We start from the raw sequence: 17,095 nt of genomic DNA, 5'->3' as shown, positions 1-17,095 counted from the left end.
AGACAAATTTCTTAATGATTATGGTAGTGCCACTGCCTTTCATTTATGAAATCATTTTAATTTATTATGGCTAATGACAGGAAACAGTGCTAGCAGTCAGTATATTACAATATCACAAAAGCAGGGCTCCCAACAGACCAGACCAATTAGAATTTTCTTAACTAGTCTCTTTTGCCCTTTTTCAGAAGGACCTTATTGATGCAAGTAAATCAGATATCATCCCCACCTCATTAGCTCAGAGTCTGATAGAAGATAAGAATGCTGAGATCCATGAAAAGACCCAAGAGTTATTGAGGATAAGGTCAAGAATCAGTGAAGTGATTACATTCATAATCAGAGGTGGAAGTCTTCTTGATACTCAGAAAATGGTAAGTTTTATTCACAGTGGTATCTTCTCTTATTGGCAGAGGTAGATGGGGTCATTGTCTGAAAGGTACTCCTCATCCTCTCAGTTAATTTCATGGATAGAGTTGATTATCCCTGGGGATATGGGATAGAGAATAATACCCACGTATCTTCTATTAGGTACAGTAGAGTTGAGGGACAAGTCAACTGGGAGGTAAGTTTGAATGGAGAAAAACTGGAGGAAGTGAAGTGTTTTAGATATCTGGGAGTGGATTTGGCAGTGGATGGTATCATGGAAGCGGAAGTGAGTCACAGGGTGGGGGAGGGGGCGAATGTTCTGGGTGCATTGAAAAATACGTGGAAGGCGAGAACATTATCTCGGAAAGCAAAAATGTGTATGTATGAAGGAATAGTGGTTCCAACGATGTTATATGGTTGCAAGGCATGGGCTATAAATAGGGTTGTGTGGAGGAGGGTGGATGTGTTGGAAATGAGATGTCTGAGGACAATATGTGGTGTGAGGTGGTTTGATGAGTAAGTAATGAAAGGGTAAGAGAGATGTGTGGTAATAAAAAGAGTGTGGTTGAGAGAGTAGAAGAGGGTGTATTGAAATGGTTTGGTCACATGGAGAGAATGAGTGAAGAAATATTGACCAAGAGGATATATGTGTCAAAGGTGTAAGGAATGAGGAGAAATGGGAGACCAAATTGGAGGTGGAAGGATGGAGCGAAAAAGATTTTGAGCGATAGGGCCTTGAACACGCAGGAGGGTGATAGGCGTGCAAGGAATAGAGTGAAATGGAACGATGTGGTATACCGGGGTTGATGTGCTGTCAATGGATTGAACCAGGGCATGTGAAGCGTCTGGGGTAAACCATGGAAAGTTTGTGGGGCCTGGATGTTGATAGGGAGTTGTGGTTTCAGTGCATTATACATGACAGCTAGAAACTGAGTGTGAACAAATGTGGCCTTTGTTGTCTCTTCCTAGCACTACCTCGCAGGTGTGCTGGGGAAGGGCGTTGTCATTTCATGTGTGGCGGGGTGTATATGTGTGTGTGTATGTGTATATACGTATCTGTTGAAATGTATTGACATGTACATGTGCACGTGTGGACATGTATGTATAAACATGTGTATGTGGGTGGGTTGGGCCATTCTTTCGTCTGTTTCCTTGCATTATCTCGCTAATGCGGGAGACAGCGACAAAGTATAATAAAAAAAGTCTTCTACATATCATAGAAGTCACCTAGAACAGTGGACATAGGGGAGAATCCTCTTATGTTTTCTTATTCTATTACTTTCCAAGAGAAAGAAAAGAGGAAGGATAAGGATATTTCCTCTGTAGTTTTGTCATCTTTCCCTGATTGCTGTGTCTCAAAGATGGAACGCATTGAACTTTGTGAGGAGGATTTATTTTCTTTGTTTGAATTATGTTTTTTTTTAGGAAATCAAGAAATACCTGAAGAAGGGAAATGGATGAGAGCTTCTGAGAAAAGCTATTTTTTTATTCATATTTGTTTGACTTCCACTTTTGTGAGGCAGTGCAAAGAACAGATGAAAAACTAGCCTGTTTGCTCATATGCACACTCTGCCTGTTGTTTATAGTGCACTGAAGCCTGAGAATAAAGACTTACTGTAAAGCAACAAGTCAATTGATTTTCATGGTGTTATATGATACCTTAAGTAATATACCATTTAAATAGATGAATTGTATTTACAACTATTTACATTTTTCATACATATTTGCCATTTCCTGCTTCAGCAAGGTAGTGTCAAGAACAGAGAGAAAAATCCTCACTTCTCTGGGAGGCAATGCAAAGCACAGCTGAAACATTGGCCTGTTTACTTGCATGCACTCTCTAGTTGTGTATAGTGCACTGAAGCCAAAGAATAAAGACTTACTGGAAAGTAACAAGTCAGTAGATTTTCATGGCATTATATGATGCCTCAAGTAATTGCCCTGTTTAAATAAATGAATTATATGTACTCTTTTTCATACATATTTGCCATTTTCTGCATTAGTGAGGTTGCATCAAGTGGGAGTCTTAGTGGGAAAAATCCTCACTTTACCCCTTTCAATGTTCCTTCTTTTGGAAAAGTAAGACAGGAGGAAAGGATTCCCTGCCCGCACTCTATTATTTATATGGACATCAAATTTTGTAGTAGCAAAGAAAGAAAATGCCCAAACCCCTGTGGTGGCTGTAGGAGTTGGGAACCCTAGTTCTGCAAAACTAATCATGTAAAAGTTATCTGTTGCTGTTGTTACCTTGCTTAGGAAGGATATAACAAGCATGCACAAAAGAGAAAGAAAAAAAGTGTATTGCTGTAAGTATTTGTTCCATTCCATATAAATGGGATTGGAATTAATGATAATAGAAATAGGTTAGCTTAATGGCTCTTCAACGTTTGGCATTATGAACATCAACCCGAGAAAAGATTATTGAAAATATGTAATTTATTAAAAAAGGGGGTGACTGTATTATTGACTGGTTGGTAAGGTTATTTAATGTATGTATGACTCATGGTGAGGTGCCTGAGGATTGGCAGAATGTGTGCATAGTGCCATTGTACAAAGGCAAAGGGGATAAGAGTGAGTGCTCAAATTACAGGGGTGTAAGTTTGTTGAGTATTCCTGGTAAATTATATCGGAGGGTATTGATTGAGAGGGTGAAGGCATGTACAGAGCATCAGATTGGGGAAGAGCAGTGTGGTTTCAGAAGTGGTAGAGGATGTGTGGATCAGGTGTTTGCTTTGAAGAATGTATGTGAGAAATACTTAGAAAAGCAAATGGATTTGTATGTAGCATTTATGGATCTGGAGAAGGCATATGATAGAGTTGATAGAGATGCTCTGTGGAAGGTATTAAGAATATATGGTGTGGGAGGCAAGTTGTTAGAAGCAGTGAAAAGTTTTTATCGAGGATGTAAGGCATGTGTACGTGTAGGAAGAGAGGAAAGTGATTGGTTCTCAGTGAATGTAAGTTTGCAGCAGGGGTGTGTGATGTCTCCATGGTTGTTTAATTTGTTTATGGATGGGGTTGTTAGGGAGATGAATGCAAGAGTTTTGGAAAGAGGGGCAACTATGAAGTCTGTTGTGGATGAGAGAGCTTGGGAAGTGAGTCAGTTGTTGTTCGCTGATGATACAGCGCTGGTGGCTGATTCATGTGAGAAACTGCAGAAGCTGGTGACTGAGTTTGGTAAAGTGTGTGAAAGAAGAAAGTTAAGAGTAAATGTGAATAAGAGCAAGGTTATGAGGTATAGTAGGGTTGAGGGTCAAGTCAATTGGGAGGTAAGTTTGAATGGAGGAAGTAAAGTGTTTTAGATATCTGGGAGTGGATCTGTCAGCGGATGGAACCATGGAAGCGGAAGTGGATCATAGGGTTGGGGAGGGGGCGAAAATTCTGGGAGCCTTGAAGGATGTGTGGACGTCGAGAACATTATCTCAGAAAGCAAAAATGGGTATGTTTGGAGGAATAGTGGTTCCAACAATGTTGTATGGTTGCGAGGCGTGGGCTATGGATAGAGTTGTGCGCAGGAGGATGGATGTGCTGGAAATGAGATGTTTGAGGACAATGTGTGGTGTGAGGTGGTTTGATCGATTAAGTAACGTAAGGGTAAGAGAGATGTGTGGAAATAAAAAGAGCGCGGTTGAGAGAGCAGAAGAGGGTGTTTTGAAATGGTTTGGGCACATGGAGAGAATGAGTGAGGAGAGATTGACCAAGAGGATATATGTGTCGGAGGTGGAGGGAACGAGGAGAAGTGGGAGACCAAATTGGAGGTGGAAAGATGGAGTGAAGAAGATTTTGTGTGATCGGGGCCTGAACATGCAGGAGGGTGAAAGGCGGGCAAGGAATAGAGTGAATTGGATCGATGTGGTATACTGGGGTTGACGTGCTGTCAGTTGATTGAATCAGGGCATGTGAAGCGTCTGGGGTAAACCATGGAAAGCTGTGTAGGTATGTATATTTGCGTGTGTGGACGTATGTATATACATGTGTATGGGGGTGGGTTGGGCCATTTCTTTCGTCTGTTTCCTTGCGCTACCTCGCAAACGCGGGAGACAGCGACAAAGCAAAGAAAAAAAAAATGTAGCTGTTTACTCGTGTAAATATTTCTTCTTATCCTGCATTAGCAAGGTAGCACCAAGGCCCCCTATTCACAGCTAGGCCCCACAGACTTTCCATGGCTTACTCTAACCATTTCAAATGCTTTGGTTCAGTCCTTTGACACCATGTCATCCCTGTACTACCACATCACTCCAATTTACTCTGTCCCTTGCATGCCTCATAACCTCCTGCATCTTCAGACCCCCTGAACCTTCATCAGTTCTTTTGATCCATCCTGCCACCTCCTCCTTGGTGTTCCCCTTTTGCTTGTTCCTTCCACTTTGGACATGTATACTCTCGTGTTCTTCTTTTCCTCCTTCATCCTCTCCGTATCTTCACACCATTTCAGCACACCCTCTTCAACTGTCTCGTGCATACTTCTTGTACTACTACACCCTTCTTACCCTATCATGTCTTATTTGATCAAGCCTCCTCAAACCACATAATGTCCTCAAACATTTCCTTTCCAACACATCCACTGTCTTTACATTTTTCTTTCAGACCCAAGCCTTTCATTTCAGAGTTCCAGTGGTACTTGTATACCATGAAATATTCTTATTTTTGCACTAAAAGACATTCCCTTTTTCCACATGTTCCTCAATGCACCCAAGGCTTTTGCCCCTTCACCTACCTTATGGCCTACCTCATTGCCCATGGTTCTTTTCACTGCAATATCCACTCCCAAGTATCAAAAACACACCACTGTCCAAAGATTCTTTCCATTCAAACTTGCTTTCCAAGAAACCTGCCTCTTTTCACTGCTAAAGCTAATAATCGTGCTTTTATTCACATTTACTCTGATGTTTCTCTTTGCACATACACCCAAACTAAGATAGTAACTTCTGCAGATTCTCACTCAAATCTGCCAGCAGTGCTATGTCATAAGTTAGCAACTGACTCACCTCCCAGGCCCCTACACCCTCCAACTGACTACATGCTTTCTGTGGAGAGACAGATTGTCTTTTGTCTTCTCCTTGCATGTTAGTGTTTAGCTTCAATTGTGACATTCCAAAACTTGGTTGCCCTGCTGTGGGTGACATAGTTCACTGTAAATTTAACAGTTTATCTCAAGGTTGTGCTATTATTCATTTGCAGTGATGTGTGTACATTTTCTGTGTTGTGTGGTTTTCATCTGAACTATTATGCAATTGCTTTTGATGATGGAAATGAAGGCATATGTTCATGACTAATGTATCAATGTATAAAGTTATCCAAACTCTTTGTATCTTTATGACATTTATAATGAATGTTTTATCTTTGTACTCCACAGCTACAGAACCTTATTGGAAGGAAAGATAAATTCAGTGATAGATTAGCTGAGAATGAGGCCTTTGAGGTGCTGAGGAAGTCATCAGTACAACAGTCTGAATTTACTTCAAATACAGTAAGTTCTGTTGGTTGCTTTAATCAGGTCCTTTTTATCCTTTTTTGCATATATATACTAAGACCCTTACTCTCAACCCTTTCAACTGGCTTTAATTTTCTTGTTATTGATAACTGTAACAAATCATTACGTAGTAGTAGGTAGGAACATTAGACAGGAAAATTAGGTAGAAGTAGTCAGTAGGGACATTAGGAAGGAGCCTCTGCAAACACTGTGCTAGAGTTGCCCCAGCCAGTGGATTGTTAAGGGTGAGGTACTAAAAGCTAAAAAGTGACTCTGGAACTTACTAGTTATGGAGACTTTGTTACTGGCCACCCCCTTGAGTGAGCTCTAGTTAGTAACAGGCATATAAGAGTATTGTAACAAAAGTAGAATTTTTGAAAAGCACATTGCTTAACTGTTGTTTAGTTAGAATAGTTGTCTGTTCTGAATCAAAACATAATTATTCTCTGATTATAAAGTTGATACCAAAGATATGAATTATGGGTCAAAATTGCCTGATTTTTGTAGAATGTTGAAGTTCTCCTAATTATACATGTACATATGAACTTGCACGACTGTATTATCAAATATTGTTTGAGAACTGAACTCAAACAGAAAACTTAACTAAATGTGTTTACACTTATAGGCATAGACCCCAGAACAGACTACATATTCGCCTCTCTCTCCAAAACTTCTGTACATACCTTCCAAACCACCCCATCCATAACCAAATTAAACAACCATTGTGATATTACACACACATGCCACAGACTGACCTTCACTAGGAACCAATCGCACTCCTATCTTCCTACTTGCACACATGCCTTACACCCTTGATAAGAACTTCTCTGCCTCTAGCAGCTTACATCCCACACCATATATTCTTAAGACCTTTCACAAAGCATCTCTATCAACCCTATCATGTGCCTTCTCCAGATCCATAAATGCCACACACAAATCCATATGTTTTTCTGAGTATTTTTCACTAACATTCTTCAAAGTAAACACCTGATCCACACATCCTCTACCACTTCTGAAACCATGGGGATAGAGAGAAAGAGTACTTCCCACATATTCCATGCGTGTTGTAGAAGGCAACTAAAAGGGGTGGGAGTCAGGGACTGGAAATCCTCCCCTCCTGTTTTTACTTTTCCAAAAGAAGGAACAGAGAAGGGAGCCAATTTAGGATTTTTTCCCTCTAAGGCTCATTCATCTGTTTTTGATACTACCCAGTATTTCAATTTCTAAAACAGGAAATGGAAGGGGTCAAGCAGGGAGTGCTCATCCTCTTCAAAGGTTCAGATTGGGCTGTCTAAATGTGTTTGGATGTAACCAAGATGAGAAGAAAGGAGAGATAGTATGTTTGAGATTTGAGAAAGGACAGATAGGTAGTATGTTTGAGGTTTGAGAAAGGAGAGATAGGTAGTATGTTTGAGGAAAGAAACCTGGATGTTCTGGCTCTGAGTGAAAGAAAGCTCAAGGGTAAGGGGAAGAATGGTTTAGAAAAGTCTTAGAAGTAAAATTAGGGGTTGGTGAGAGGACAAGAGCTAAGGAAGGAGTAACACTACTATAAAAGCAGGAGTTGTGGGAGTGTGTGTGATAGAATGTAAGGAAGTAAATTCTGGATAGATGTGGGTAAAACTGAAAGTGGATGGAAAGAGATGGGTGATTATTTGTGTATATGCACCTGGTCATGAGAAGAAAGATCTTGAGAGGCAAGTGTTTTAGGAGCCGCTGAGTGAGTGTGTCAAAAGTTTTGGTGCACAAGACTGGGCATTAGTGATGGGTGATTTAAAAGCAAAGGTGAGTAATGTGGCAGTTGAGGATACAATTGATGTACATGGGGTATTCAGTGTTGTATGGATCATGGTGAAGTGCCTGAGGATTAGTGGAATGTACTTATAGTGCCATTGTGCAAAGGCAAAGGGGGTAAAGGTGAGTGTTCAAACTACAGAGGCACAATTTTTTTTTTATATTCCTGGAAAATTGTATGGGAGGGTATTGATTGAGAGGGGGAGGAGCAGTATGGTTTCAGAAGTGGTATAGGATGTGTGGATCAGGTGTTTGCTTTGAAGAATGTGTGAGAAATATTTAGAGAAACAGCTGGATTTGTATGTGGCATTTATGGACCTGGAGAAAGCATATGACAGGGTGGATAGATGCTTTGTGGAAGGTCTTAAGAGTATATGGTGTAGGAGGTAAGTTGCTGGAAGTAGTAAGAAGTTTTTATCAAGGGTGTAAGGCATTTGTACAAGTAGGAAGAGAGGAGAGTGAATAGTTCCCAGTGAAAGTTGGTCTGTGGCAGGGGTATGTGTTGTCCCCATGATTGTTTGATTTGCTTATGGTTGGGGTGGTTAGGGAGGTAGATGCAGGTGTTTTGTAGAGAGGAGCAAGTATGCGGTCTGATGGGGATGAGAGAGCCTTAGAAGCAAGTCAGTTGTTAGCTGATGATACAGCACTGGTGGCTGATTTAAGTGAGAAACTGCAGAAATTCGTGACTGAGTTTGGAGAGGTGTGTGAAAGGAGAAACTTGAGAGTAAATATGAGAGCAAGGTTATTAGGCTCACCAGGGTTGAGGGAAAAGTTAGTTGGGATGCGAATTTGAATGGAGGATAATTGGATAAAGTGAAGTGTTTCAGGTATCTGGGAGTGGACTTAGCACTGAGTGGAACTATGGAAGTGGTAGTGAGTCATAGGGTGGGAGATGGGGTGAATGTTCTGGGAGCTGTGAAGAATGTACTGAAAGAGAGAATCTTATCTTGGAGAGTGAAAATGGGCGTGTTTGAAGAAACAGTAGTTCAACAATATTATAGGGTTGTGAGGCTTGGGCTATAGATAGGGTTGTATAGAGGAGGGTGGATGTGCTGGAAATGAAATATCTTAAGGACAATATGTGGTGTGAGGTGGTTTGATTAAGTAAGGAAAGGGTAAGAAAGATGTATGGTGGTAAAAAGAGTTTGGTTGAGAGAGCAGAAAGGAGTGTGTTAAAATGGTTTGGACATGTGTGGAGAATGAGTTAGAAAAGATAGACAAAGAAGATATATGTGTTAGAGGTGGGGGGAACAAGAAGCAGGAGGTGAAAGGATGGAGTGAAAAAGAAGCAGGAGACCGAATTGGAGGTGAAAGGATGGAGTGAAAAAGATTTTGAGCATTTGAGGCCTGAACATGCAGGAGGGTGAGAGGCGTGCAAGAAATAGAGTGAATTGGAACAGTGTGGTATGCTGGGGTTGACGTGCTATCAGTGCACTAAACCAGGGCATGTGAAATGTCTGTGGAAAGGTCTGTAGGGCCTGGATGTGCATAGGGAGCTGTGGTTTCAGTGAATTACCCATGACAGCTGGAGACTGAGTGTAAATGAATGTGGCCTTTTTTGTCTGTTTTCGTGGCAGTACCTCGCTAAAGAGAGGGATAGCAATGCAGTTTCCTGTCGGGCAGGGTGGCACCAGGAATGAATTGAAGGCAAGCATGTATTCATACATGTGTATATATGTATAGGTCTATGTATGTGTATGTATTTGCATGTATATGTTGATATGTTTATGTATGTGTATGGGCATTTATGTATATCTTTTTTTCTTTCATACTATTTGCCATTTCCTGTATTAGCAAGGTAGCATTAAGAACAGAGGAATGGGCCTTTGAGGGAATATCCTCACTGGACCCCCTTCTGTGTTCCTTCTTTTGGAAAATTAAAAATACGAGAGGGGAAGATTTCCAGCCACCCACTCCCTCCCCTTTTAGCCGCCTTCTATGGATCAGGTGTTTGCTTTGAAGAATGTATGTGAGAAATACTTAGAAAAGCAAATGGATTTGTATGTAGCATTTATGGATCTGGAGAAGGCATATGATAGAGTTGATAGAGATGCTCTGTGGAAGGTATTAAGAATATATGGTGTGGGAGGAAAGTTGTTAGAAGCAGTGAAAAGTTTTTATCGAGGATGTAAGGCATGTGTGCGTGTAGGAAGAGAGGAAAGTGATTGGTTCTCAGTGAATGTAGGTTTGCGGCAGGGGTGTGTGATGTCTCCATGGTTGTTTAATTTGTTTATGGATGGGGTTGTTAGGGAGGTGAACGCAAGAGTTTTGGAAAGAGGGGCAAGTATGAAGTCTGTTGGGGATGAGAGAGCTTGGGAAGTGAGTCAGTTGTTGTTCGCTGATGATACAGTGCTGGTGGCTGATTCATGTGAGAAACTGCAGAAGCTGGTGACTGAGTTTGGTAAAGTGTGTGGAAGAAGAAAGTTAAGAGTAAATGTGAATAAGAGCAAGGTTATTAGGTACAGTAGGGTTGAGGGTCAAGTCAATTGGGAGGTGAGTTTGAATGGAGAAAAACTGGAGGAAGTGAAGTGTTTTAGATATCTGGGAGTGGATCTGGCAGCGATGGAACCATGGAAGCGGAAGTGGATCATAGGGTGGGGGAGGGGGCGAAAATTCTGGGGGCCTTGAAGAATGTGTGGACGTCGAGAACATTATCTCGAAAGCAAAAATGGGTATGTTTGAAGGAATAGTGGTTCCAACAATGTTGTATGGTTGCGAGGCGTGGGCTATGGATAGAGTTGTGTGCAGGAGGATGGATGTGCTGGAAATGAGATGTTTGAGGACAATGTGTGGTGTGAGGTGGTTTGATCGAGTGAGTAACGTAAGGGTAAGAGAGATGTGTGGAAATAAAAAGAGCGTGGTTGAGAGAGCAGAAGAGGGTGTTTTGAAGTGGTTTGGGCACATGGAGAGGATGAGTGAGGAAAGATTGACCAAGAGGATATATGTGTCGGAGGTGGAGGGAGCAAGGAGAAGAGGGAGACCAAATTGGAGGTGGAAAGATGGAGTGAAAAAGATTTTGTGTGATCGGGGCCTGAACATGCAGGAGGGTGAAAGGAGGGCAAGGAATAGAGTGAATTGGAGCGATGTGGTATACCTGGGTTGACGTGCTGTCAGTGGATTGAATCAAGGCATGTGAAGCGTCTGGGGTAAACCATGGAAAGCTGTGTAGGTATGTATATTTGTGTGTGTGGACGTATGTATATACATGTGTATGGGGGGGGGTTGGGCCATTTCTTTCGTCTGTTTCCTTGCGCTACCTCGCAAACGTGGGAGACAGCGACAAAGTTATAAAAAAAAAAATTCTATTCCCCTATATATGTCTATTTTTTCATACTATTCGCCATTTCCCGCATTAGCAAGGTAGCGTTAAGAACAGAGGACTGGGCCTTTGAGGGAATATCCTCACCTGGCCCCCATCTCTGTTCCTTCTTTTGGATCAGGTGTTTGCTTTGAAGAATGTATGTGAGAAATACTCAGAAAAGCAAATGGATTTGTATGTAGCATTTATGGATCTGGAGAAGGCATATGATAGAGTTGATAGAGATGCTCTGTGGAAGGTACTAAGAATATATGGTGTGGGAGGCAAGTTGTTAGAAGCAGTGAAAAGTTTTTATCAAGGACGTAAGGCATGTGTACGTGTAGGAAGAGAGGAAAGTGATTGATTCTCAGTGAATGTAGGTTTGCGGCAGGGGTGTGTGATGTCTCCATGGTTGTTTAATTTGTTTATGGATGGGGTTGTTAGGGAGGTGAATGCAAGAGTTTTGGAAAGAGGGGCAAGTATGCAGTCTGTTGGGGATGAGAGAGCTTGGGAAGTGAGTCAGTTGTTGTTCGCTGATGATACAGAGCTGGTGGCTGATTCATGTGAGAAACTGCAGAAGCTGGTGACTGAGTTTGGTAAAGTGTGTGAAAGAAGAAAGTTAAGAGTAAATGTGAATAAGAGCAAGGTTATTAGGTACAGTAGGGTTGAGGGTCAAGTCAATTGGGAGGCAAGTTTGAATGGAGAAAAACTGGAGGAAGTAAAGTGTTTTAGATATCTGGGAGTGGATCTGGCAGCGGATGGAACCATGGAAGCGGAAGTGAATCATAGGGTTGGGGAGGGGGCGAAAATCCTGGGAGCCTTGAGAATGTGTGGAAGTCGAGAACATTATCTCGGAAAGCAAAAATGGGTATGTTTGAAGGAATAGTGGTTCCAACAATGTTATATGGTTGCGAGGCGTGGGCTATGGATAGAGTTGTGCACAGGAGGGTGGATGTGCTGGAAATGAGATGTTTGAGGACAATATGTGGTGTGAGGTGGTTTGATCGAGTAAGTAATAATAGGGTAAGAGATGTGTGGAAATAAGAAGAGCGTGGTTGAGAGAGCAGAAGAGGGTGTTTTGAAATGGTTTGGGCACATGGAGAGAATGAGTGAGGAAAGATTGACCAAGGGGATATATGTGTCGGAGGTGGAGGGAACGAGGAGAAGTGGGAGACCAAATTGGAGGTGGAAAGACGGAGTGAAAAAGATTTTGTGTGATCGGGGCCTGAACATGCAGGAGGGTGAAAGGAGGGCAAGAAATAGAGTGAATTGGATCGATGTGGTATACCAGGGTTGACGTGCTGTCAGTGGATAGAATCAGGGCATGTGAAGCGTCTGGGGTAAACCATGGAAAGTTGTGTGGGGCTGGATGTGGAAAGGGAGCTGTGGTTTTGGGCATTATTACATGACAGCTAGAGACTGAGTGTGAACGAATGTGGCCTTTGTTGTCTTTTCCTAGCGCTACCTCGCACACATGTGGGGGGAGGGAGATGTTATTCCATGTGTGGCGAGGTGGCAATAGGAATAAATAAAGGCAGACAGTGTGAAGTGTGTGCATGTGTATATATGTATATGTCTGTGTGTATATATATGTGTACATTGAGATGTATGGGTATGTATATTTGCGTGTGTGGACGTGTATGTATATACATGTGTATGGGGGTGGGTTGGGCCATTTCTTTCGTCTGTTTCCTTGCACTACCTCGCAAACGCGGGAGGCAGCGACAAAGCAAAATAAATAAATAAATATATGTATGTGAGTGGATGTGTTGTTCTTCATCTGTTTCTTGGTGCTACCTTGCTGACGTGGGAAACAGCAATCAAGTATGATAGGTGAATAAATATATATATATGTGTTTATTTATGTACATGTGTATGTGGGTGGATTGGGCCAATCTTTTGTCTGTTTCCTTGCGCTACCTCGCTAATGCGGAAGGCAGCAACAAATTGTAATAGATATAGATAAATATATATGTACTTGTTGCTGTTTCCTGCATTAGCAAGATAGCAGCAAGAACAGACAAAAAAAGATGCCACATTTGCTCACATATACTTTTTCTAGCTATCATGTTTTTAAGAGCACTAAAGCCAAAACCCCTATCCACAATCAAGGACCGCAGAATGTTCCATGATTTCCTCTTACCGCTTTATATTACTCCTGTATATTTTCTCTGTATACAGTACTCTTGTTAGCAATTTTTTATCATCTGTCTTTTTGTTTGCTTATATTTCAATTACAAGAACAACTTGCTGATGATTTGTTTTTCTGTTTTCCAGACATCAGGCCTCAAGGAAGGTGTATCACCTTTGACAGTTTCCAGTGGGAGAAGTGATTATGGGTCTGATGCAGCTCGGTCATCAACAGGTGACTTTACCCTGATGTCCATACAGCCTGATGCACCCATTGAATTATCTAAGGTATTACTTAATATTTCAAAGTATGACAAAGGTAAGTAGGTGGGAGGCAACCACTGACCAGGGAGATACTACTTTCTCTTCCATCCTCACTAATACTCATTCTCTTCCTTACAGTGAACACTTCTCTTTTGATTCGGACCTCTATAGGATCTCGGAATAGGGAAGTAGTAACCTGATTAAATTCATTAGTGTTGAAATGCAATTTCTTCTAATATCTTTTTGTAAATGTCACTTTTTTCCCCTCTGTTCAGTTTCAAAACACCACAGTCCATCCCTGGAGTAACAGAAATTTGCTGGGCTTAACCATATCCTCCATTCTATCCTAGAATCCCCACATTGCAAAGGCTGCTTTCCAGAAGTTGGGGCTGTAAGTATTTTTCTCATGGGAGTTGTTTCATATCTTCCTCCACGTCTCTGTTGACCAGAGTGGATATAAAACCTTTTATCTTGTAGTCCCAAGAGTGTCATTTAGATATGGCTCATGGGCCATGAGTGCAAAAGCCCAAAATTGGGTGGACTAATCATATATGAAATGTGTGGGGACACAATACATCAGAGATGACCCTTCTACTCTATGAAGTAGATTAATAGATGAATAAAGATTTATATATACAGATTAGTCGTTTGCAAAAAAGTAAGATTAAAAAATGAAGTAATACACTTATCTCTCTGTCAGTCATGGAAGATTTTCATCACTGTGTTGGTGTTTTATTAGAAACTTTTTAAAGAATTGTAGTTCCTGAAAGACCCCAAGATACAAAGCCACTCCTCTCTTATCACACTACTGACTTAGCTATGTGTGAACAAGAGTCAGAGTACCATATTTTTTAATTAGCTGGAAATTAATTGTGTAGCTGAAGTTCATCACAGTTACTTTCCTGCCAGTTTTGACTTTGTACTTATTTTATGCATTCATGATTGTAACATAATGATATGGAAGGAATGTTTCTAATTTCATTTATTATTTTTATTATTTATTTTGCTTTGTCGCTGTCTCCCGTGTTAGTGAGGTAGCGCAAGGAAACAGACGAAAGAATGGCCCAACCCACCCACATACACATGTATATACGTACACATCCACACACGCAAATATACATACCTATACATCTCACCGTATACATATGTATACACACACACAGACATATACATATATACACATGTACATAATTCATAGTCTGCCTTTATTCATTCCCATTGCCACCTCGCCACACACGAAATAACAACCCCCTCCCCCCTCATGTGTGCGAGGTAGCGCTAGGAAAAGACAACAAAGGCCACATTCATTCACACTCATTCTCTAGCTGTCATGTAATGATACACCGAAACCACAGCTCCCTTTCCACATCCAGGCCCCACAGAACTTTCCATGGTTTACCCCAGACACTTCACATGCCCTGGTTCAGTCCATTGACAGCACGTCGATCCCAGTATACCACATCGTTCCAATTCACTCTATTCCTTGCACCCTTTTCACCCTCCTGCATGTTCAGGCCCCGATCACTCAAAATCTTTTTCACTCCATCTTTCCACCTCCAGTTTCGTCTCCCCTGACACACATATCCTCATGGTCAATCTTTCCTCACTCATTCTCTCCATGTGACCAAACCATTTCAAAACACCCTCTTCTGCTCTCTCAACCACACTCTTTTTATTACCACACATCTCTCTTACCCTATTATTACTTACTCGCTCAAACCACCTCACACCACATATTGTCCTCAAACATCTCATTTCCAGCACATCCACCCTCCTGCGCACAACTCTATCCATGCCCATGCTTTGCAACCATATAACATTGTTGGAACCACTATTCCTTCAAACATACCCATTTTTGCTTTCCGAGATAATGTTCTCGACTTCCACACATTCTTCAACACTCCCAGAATTTTTGCCCCCTCCCCCACCCTATGATTCACATCTGTTTCCATGGTTCCATCTGCTGCCAAATCCACTCCCAGATATCTAAAACACTTCACTTCCTCCAGTTTTTCTCCATTCAAACTTACCTCCCAATTGACTTGACCCTCAACCCTACTGTACCTAATAACCTTGCTCTTATTCACATTTACTCTCAACTTTCTTCTTTCACACACTTTACCAAACTCAGTCACCAGCTTCTGCAGTTTCTCATGTGAATCAGCCACCAGTGCTGTATCATCAGCGAACAACAACTGACTCACCTCCCAAGCTCTCTCATCCACAACAGACTGCATACTTGCCCCTCTTTCCAAAACTCTTGCATTCACCTCCCTAACAACCCCATCCATAAACAAATTAAACAACCATGGAGATATCACACACCCCTGTCGCAAACCTACATTCACTGGAAACCATGTTTATATTTATCATTTATTATTATATAGCCCTAAGGACCCCTTCTCCAGGGGATCCTGCAGTTCAAGGCTACACCATTGCCAGGAAAAGGATGGACGCCTTTGGAGTGAAAAGTTTTTAAGCGAGATTATACTCAGATGATGCAACCTCGTTAAAGGTGACTTTTCACTTGTGGCATAACCACAAGTAGGCAGAATCTGGTAACACTGCTGTTTTATGCTCATTACAAGAATCAAGTTTGCATTTTGAACCTGGTGTGTGAGGAGTCTGAAACTGCATCATGTAACTAGATTTTGGCACTTGTGTTAAGGTCTCCTTTGTCTTTGTCATATTCCTTTCCTCTCTGTCATCATGGTTGTATCTAGCTTAACATGCCTTATCAAATCTGAAAATTTTATAATTTCTGTAAAAGTTCTCACCATGAACAACTTTAGGGAATTTTGCTTATTTCTCCTCTTCTGATTGTCCATGCCAAAACCCCAATGTCATTTTCATGAAAAATATACACAGATCAGGGTTATTACAATCGTTGTCTGCTCATAGGTTAAGTCCCTTCCTCAGATATCCACACATCATTGTTTTCATCACTACACTTGAGAAGCTAAGAGATTCATTTTGGGGAGCCCATGTTGTTTTTTCGGTTTTTACTTTGTTAAGCACTACAATTACACAGACCAAATCACTTTAGACCAGACCTGTGACATTTTGCCAGTACATGTTTCCTCAAGTCTAGTCATCCCTAAAGTAAAGTGAACAATTCCTCTATTACACTTTTGTGGAAGGACTTAAAGTAGGTAACCTTAACATGGACCATCAGAAGCATGTAGATTAGACCCTTAGTTGAAGACAGTACTGGATGAACCTAGAATAAATGATGGTGCTGGATGAGTAGCTGCTGAAAAGCATAACAGTACACAGCAAGCAAGACAATTTATGGATGAGTTGAGGCAGTTGACGGAAAAGTTATTTGTAAGCATAAGAGTCAAGTGTTGAGCTCAATGTGCTAACCCTGTTACCATGGAAAAGTATTGTGGTACATACTCGTAGATAGATGTGCCTTTTGCGCTACCAATATTTGCATGCCTCTCCATATTTCTTCTTTAGTGACATGAATGCAGGCTTTTTTTTCCATGGTCAGTCTGTTGCACTTGAATGGTCATTGTCTGTAGAATGCAGAAACCTCAGGAGCAATAGAAACTTGTCTTTGGACAAGTCCTCATTAAAAACAGTGGTGCTGATTAGTGTCCTTTTTCTCGATTATTGTTTGTAACATTTTTCTTGACATGAAGCATCAGCATGGTAATAAGGCTCTAATTCATTCTCTGCCATGCATGCCTTTCATCCTCTGTGTTCAGGCCTCAGTTCCGCAAAGTCTCTTTCATTCCATCCCTTCATGTCCTTTTCATTCTCCCCTACCC

The 17,095-nt window shown here is 41.4% G+C and overlaps 1 protein-coding gene across 8 annotated transcripts in view; it reads left to right on the top strand.

Annotated features, from left to right (window-relative positions):
- LOC139763124 (uncharacterized) overlaps window positions 1–17,095 on the top strand; it is a 273,587-nt gene that overhangs the window by 197,011 nt on the left and 59,481 nt on the right. For all 8 annotated transcript variants that reach the window (XM_071688804.1, XM_071688803.1, XM_071688809.1 and 5 more), the window contains 3 exons: window positions 186–368; window positions 5,720–5,833; window positions 13,203–13,343. In XM_071688804.1, the coding sequence (XP_071544905.1) occupies window positions 186–368; window positions 5,720–5,833; window positions 13,203–13,343 (438 nt within the window). The remainder of the gene's footprint in view (window positions 1–185; window positions 369–5,719; window positions 5,834–13,202; window positions 13,344–17,095) is intronic.

The sequence above is a fragment of the Panulirus ornatus genome, chromosome 46 (assembly GCF_036320965.1).
Source record: "Panulirus ornatus isolate Po-2019 chromosome 46, ASM3632096v1, whole genome shotgun sequence".
Classification (NCBI taxonomy): Eukaryota; Metazoa; Arthropoda; class Malacostraca; order Decapoda; family Palinuridae; genus Panulirus; species Panulirus ornatus.
Note: the sequence above shows the minus strand (reverse complement) of the source record. Positions and strands in the feature narration are given on the sequence as shown.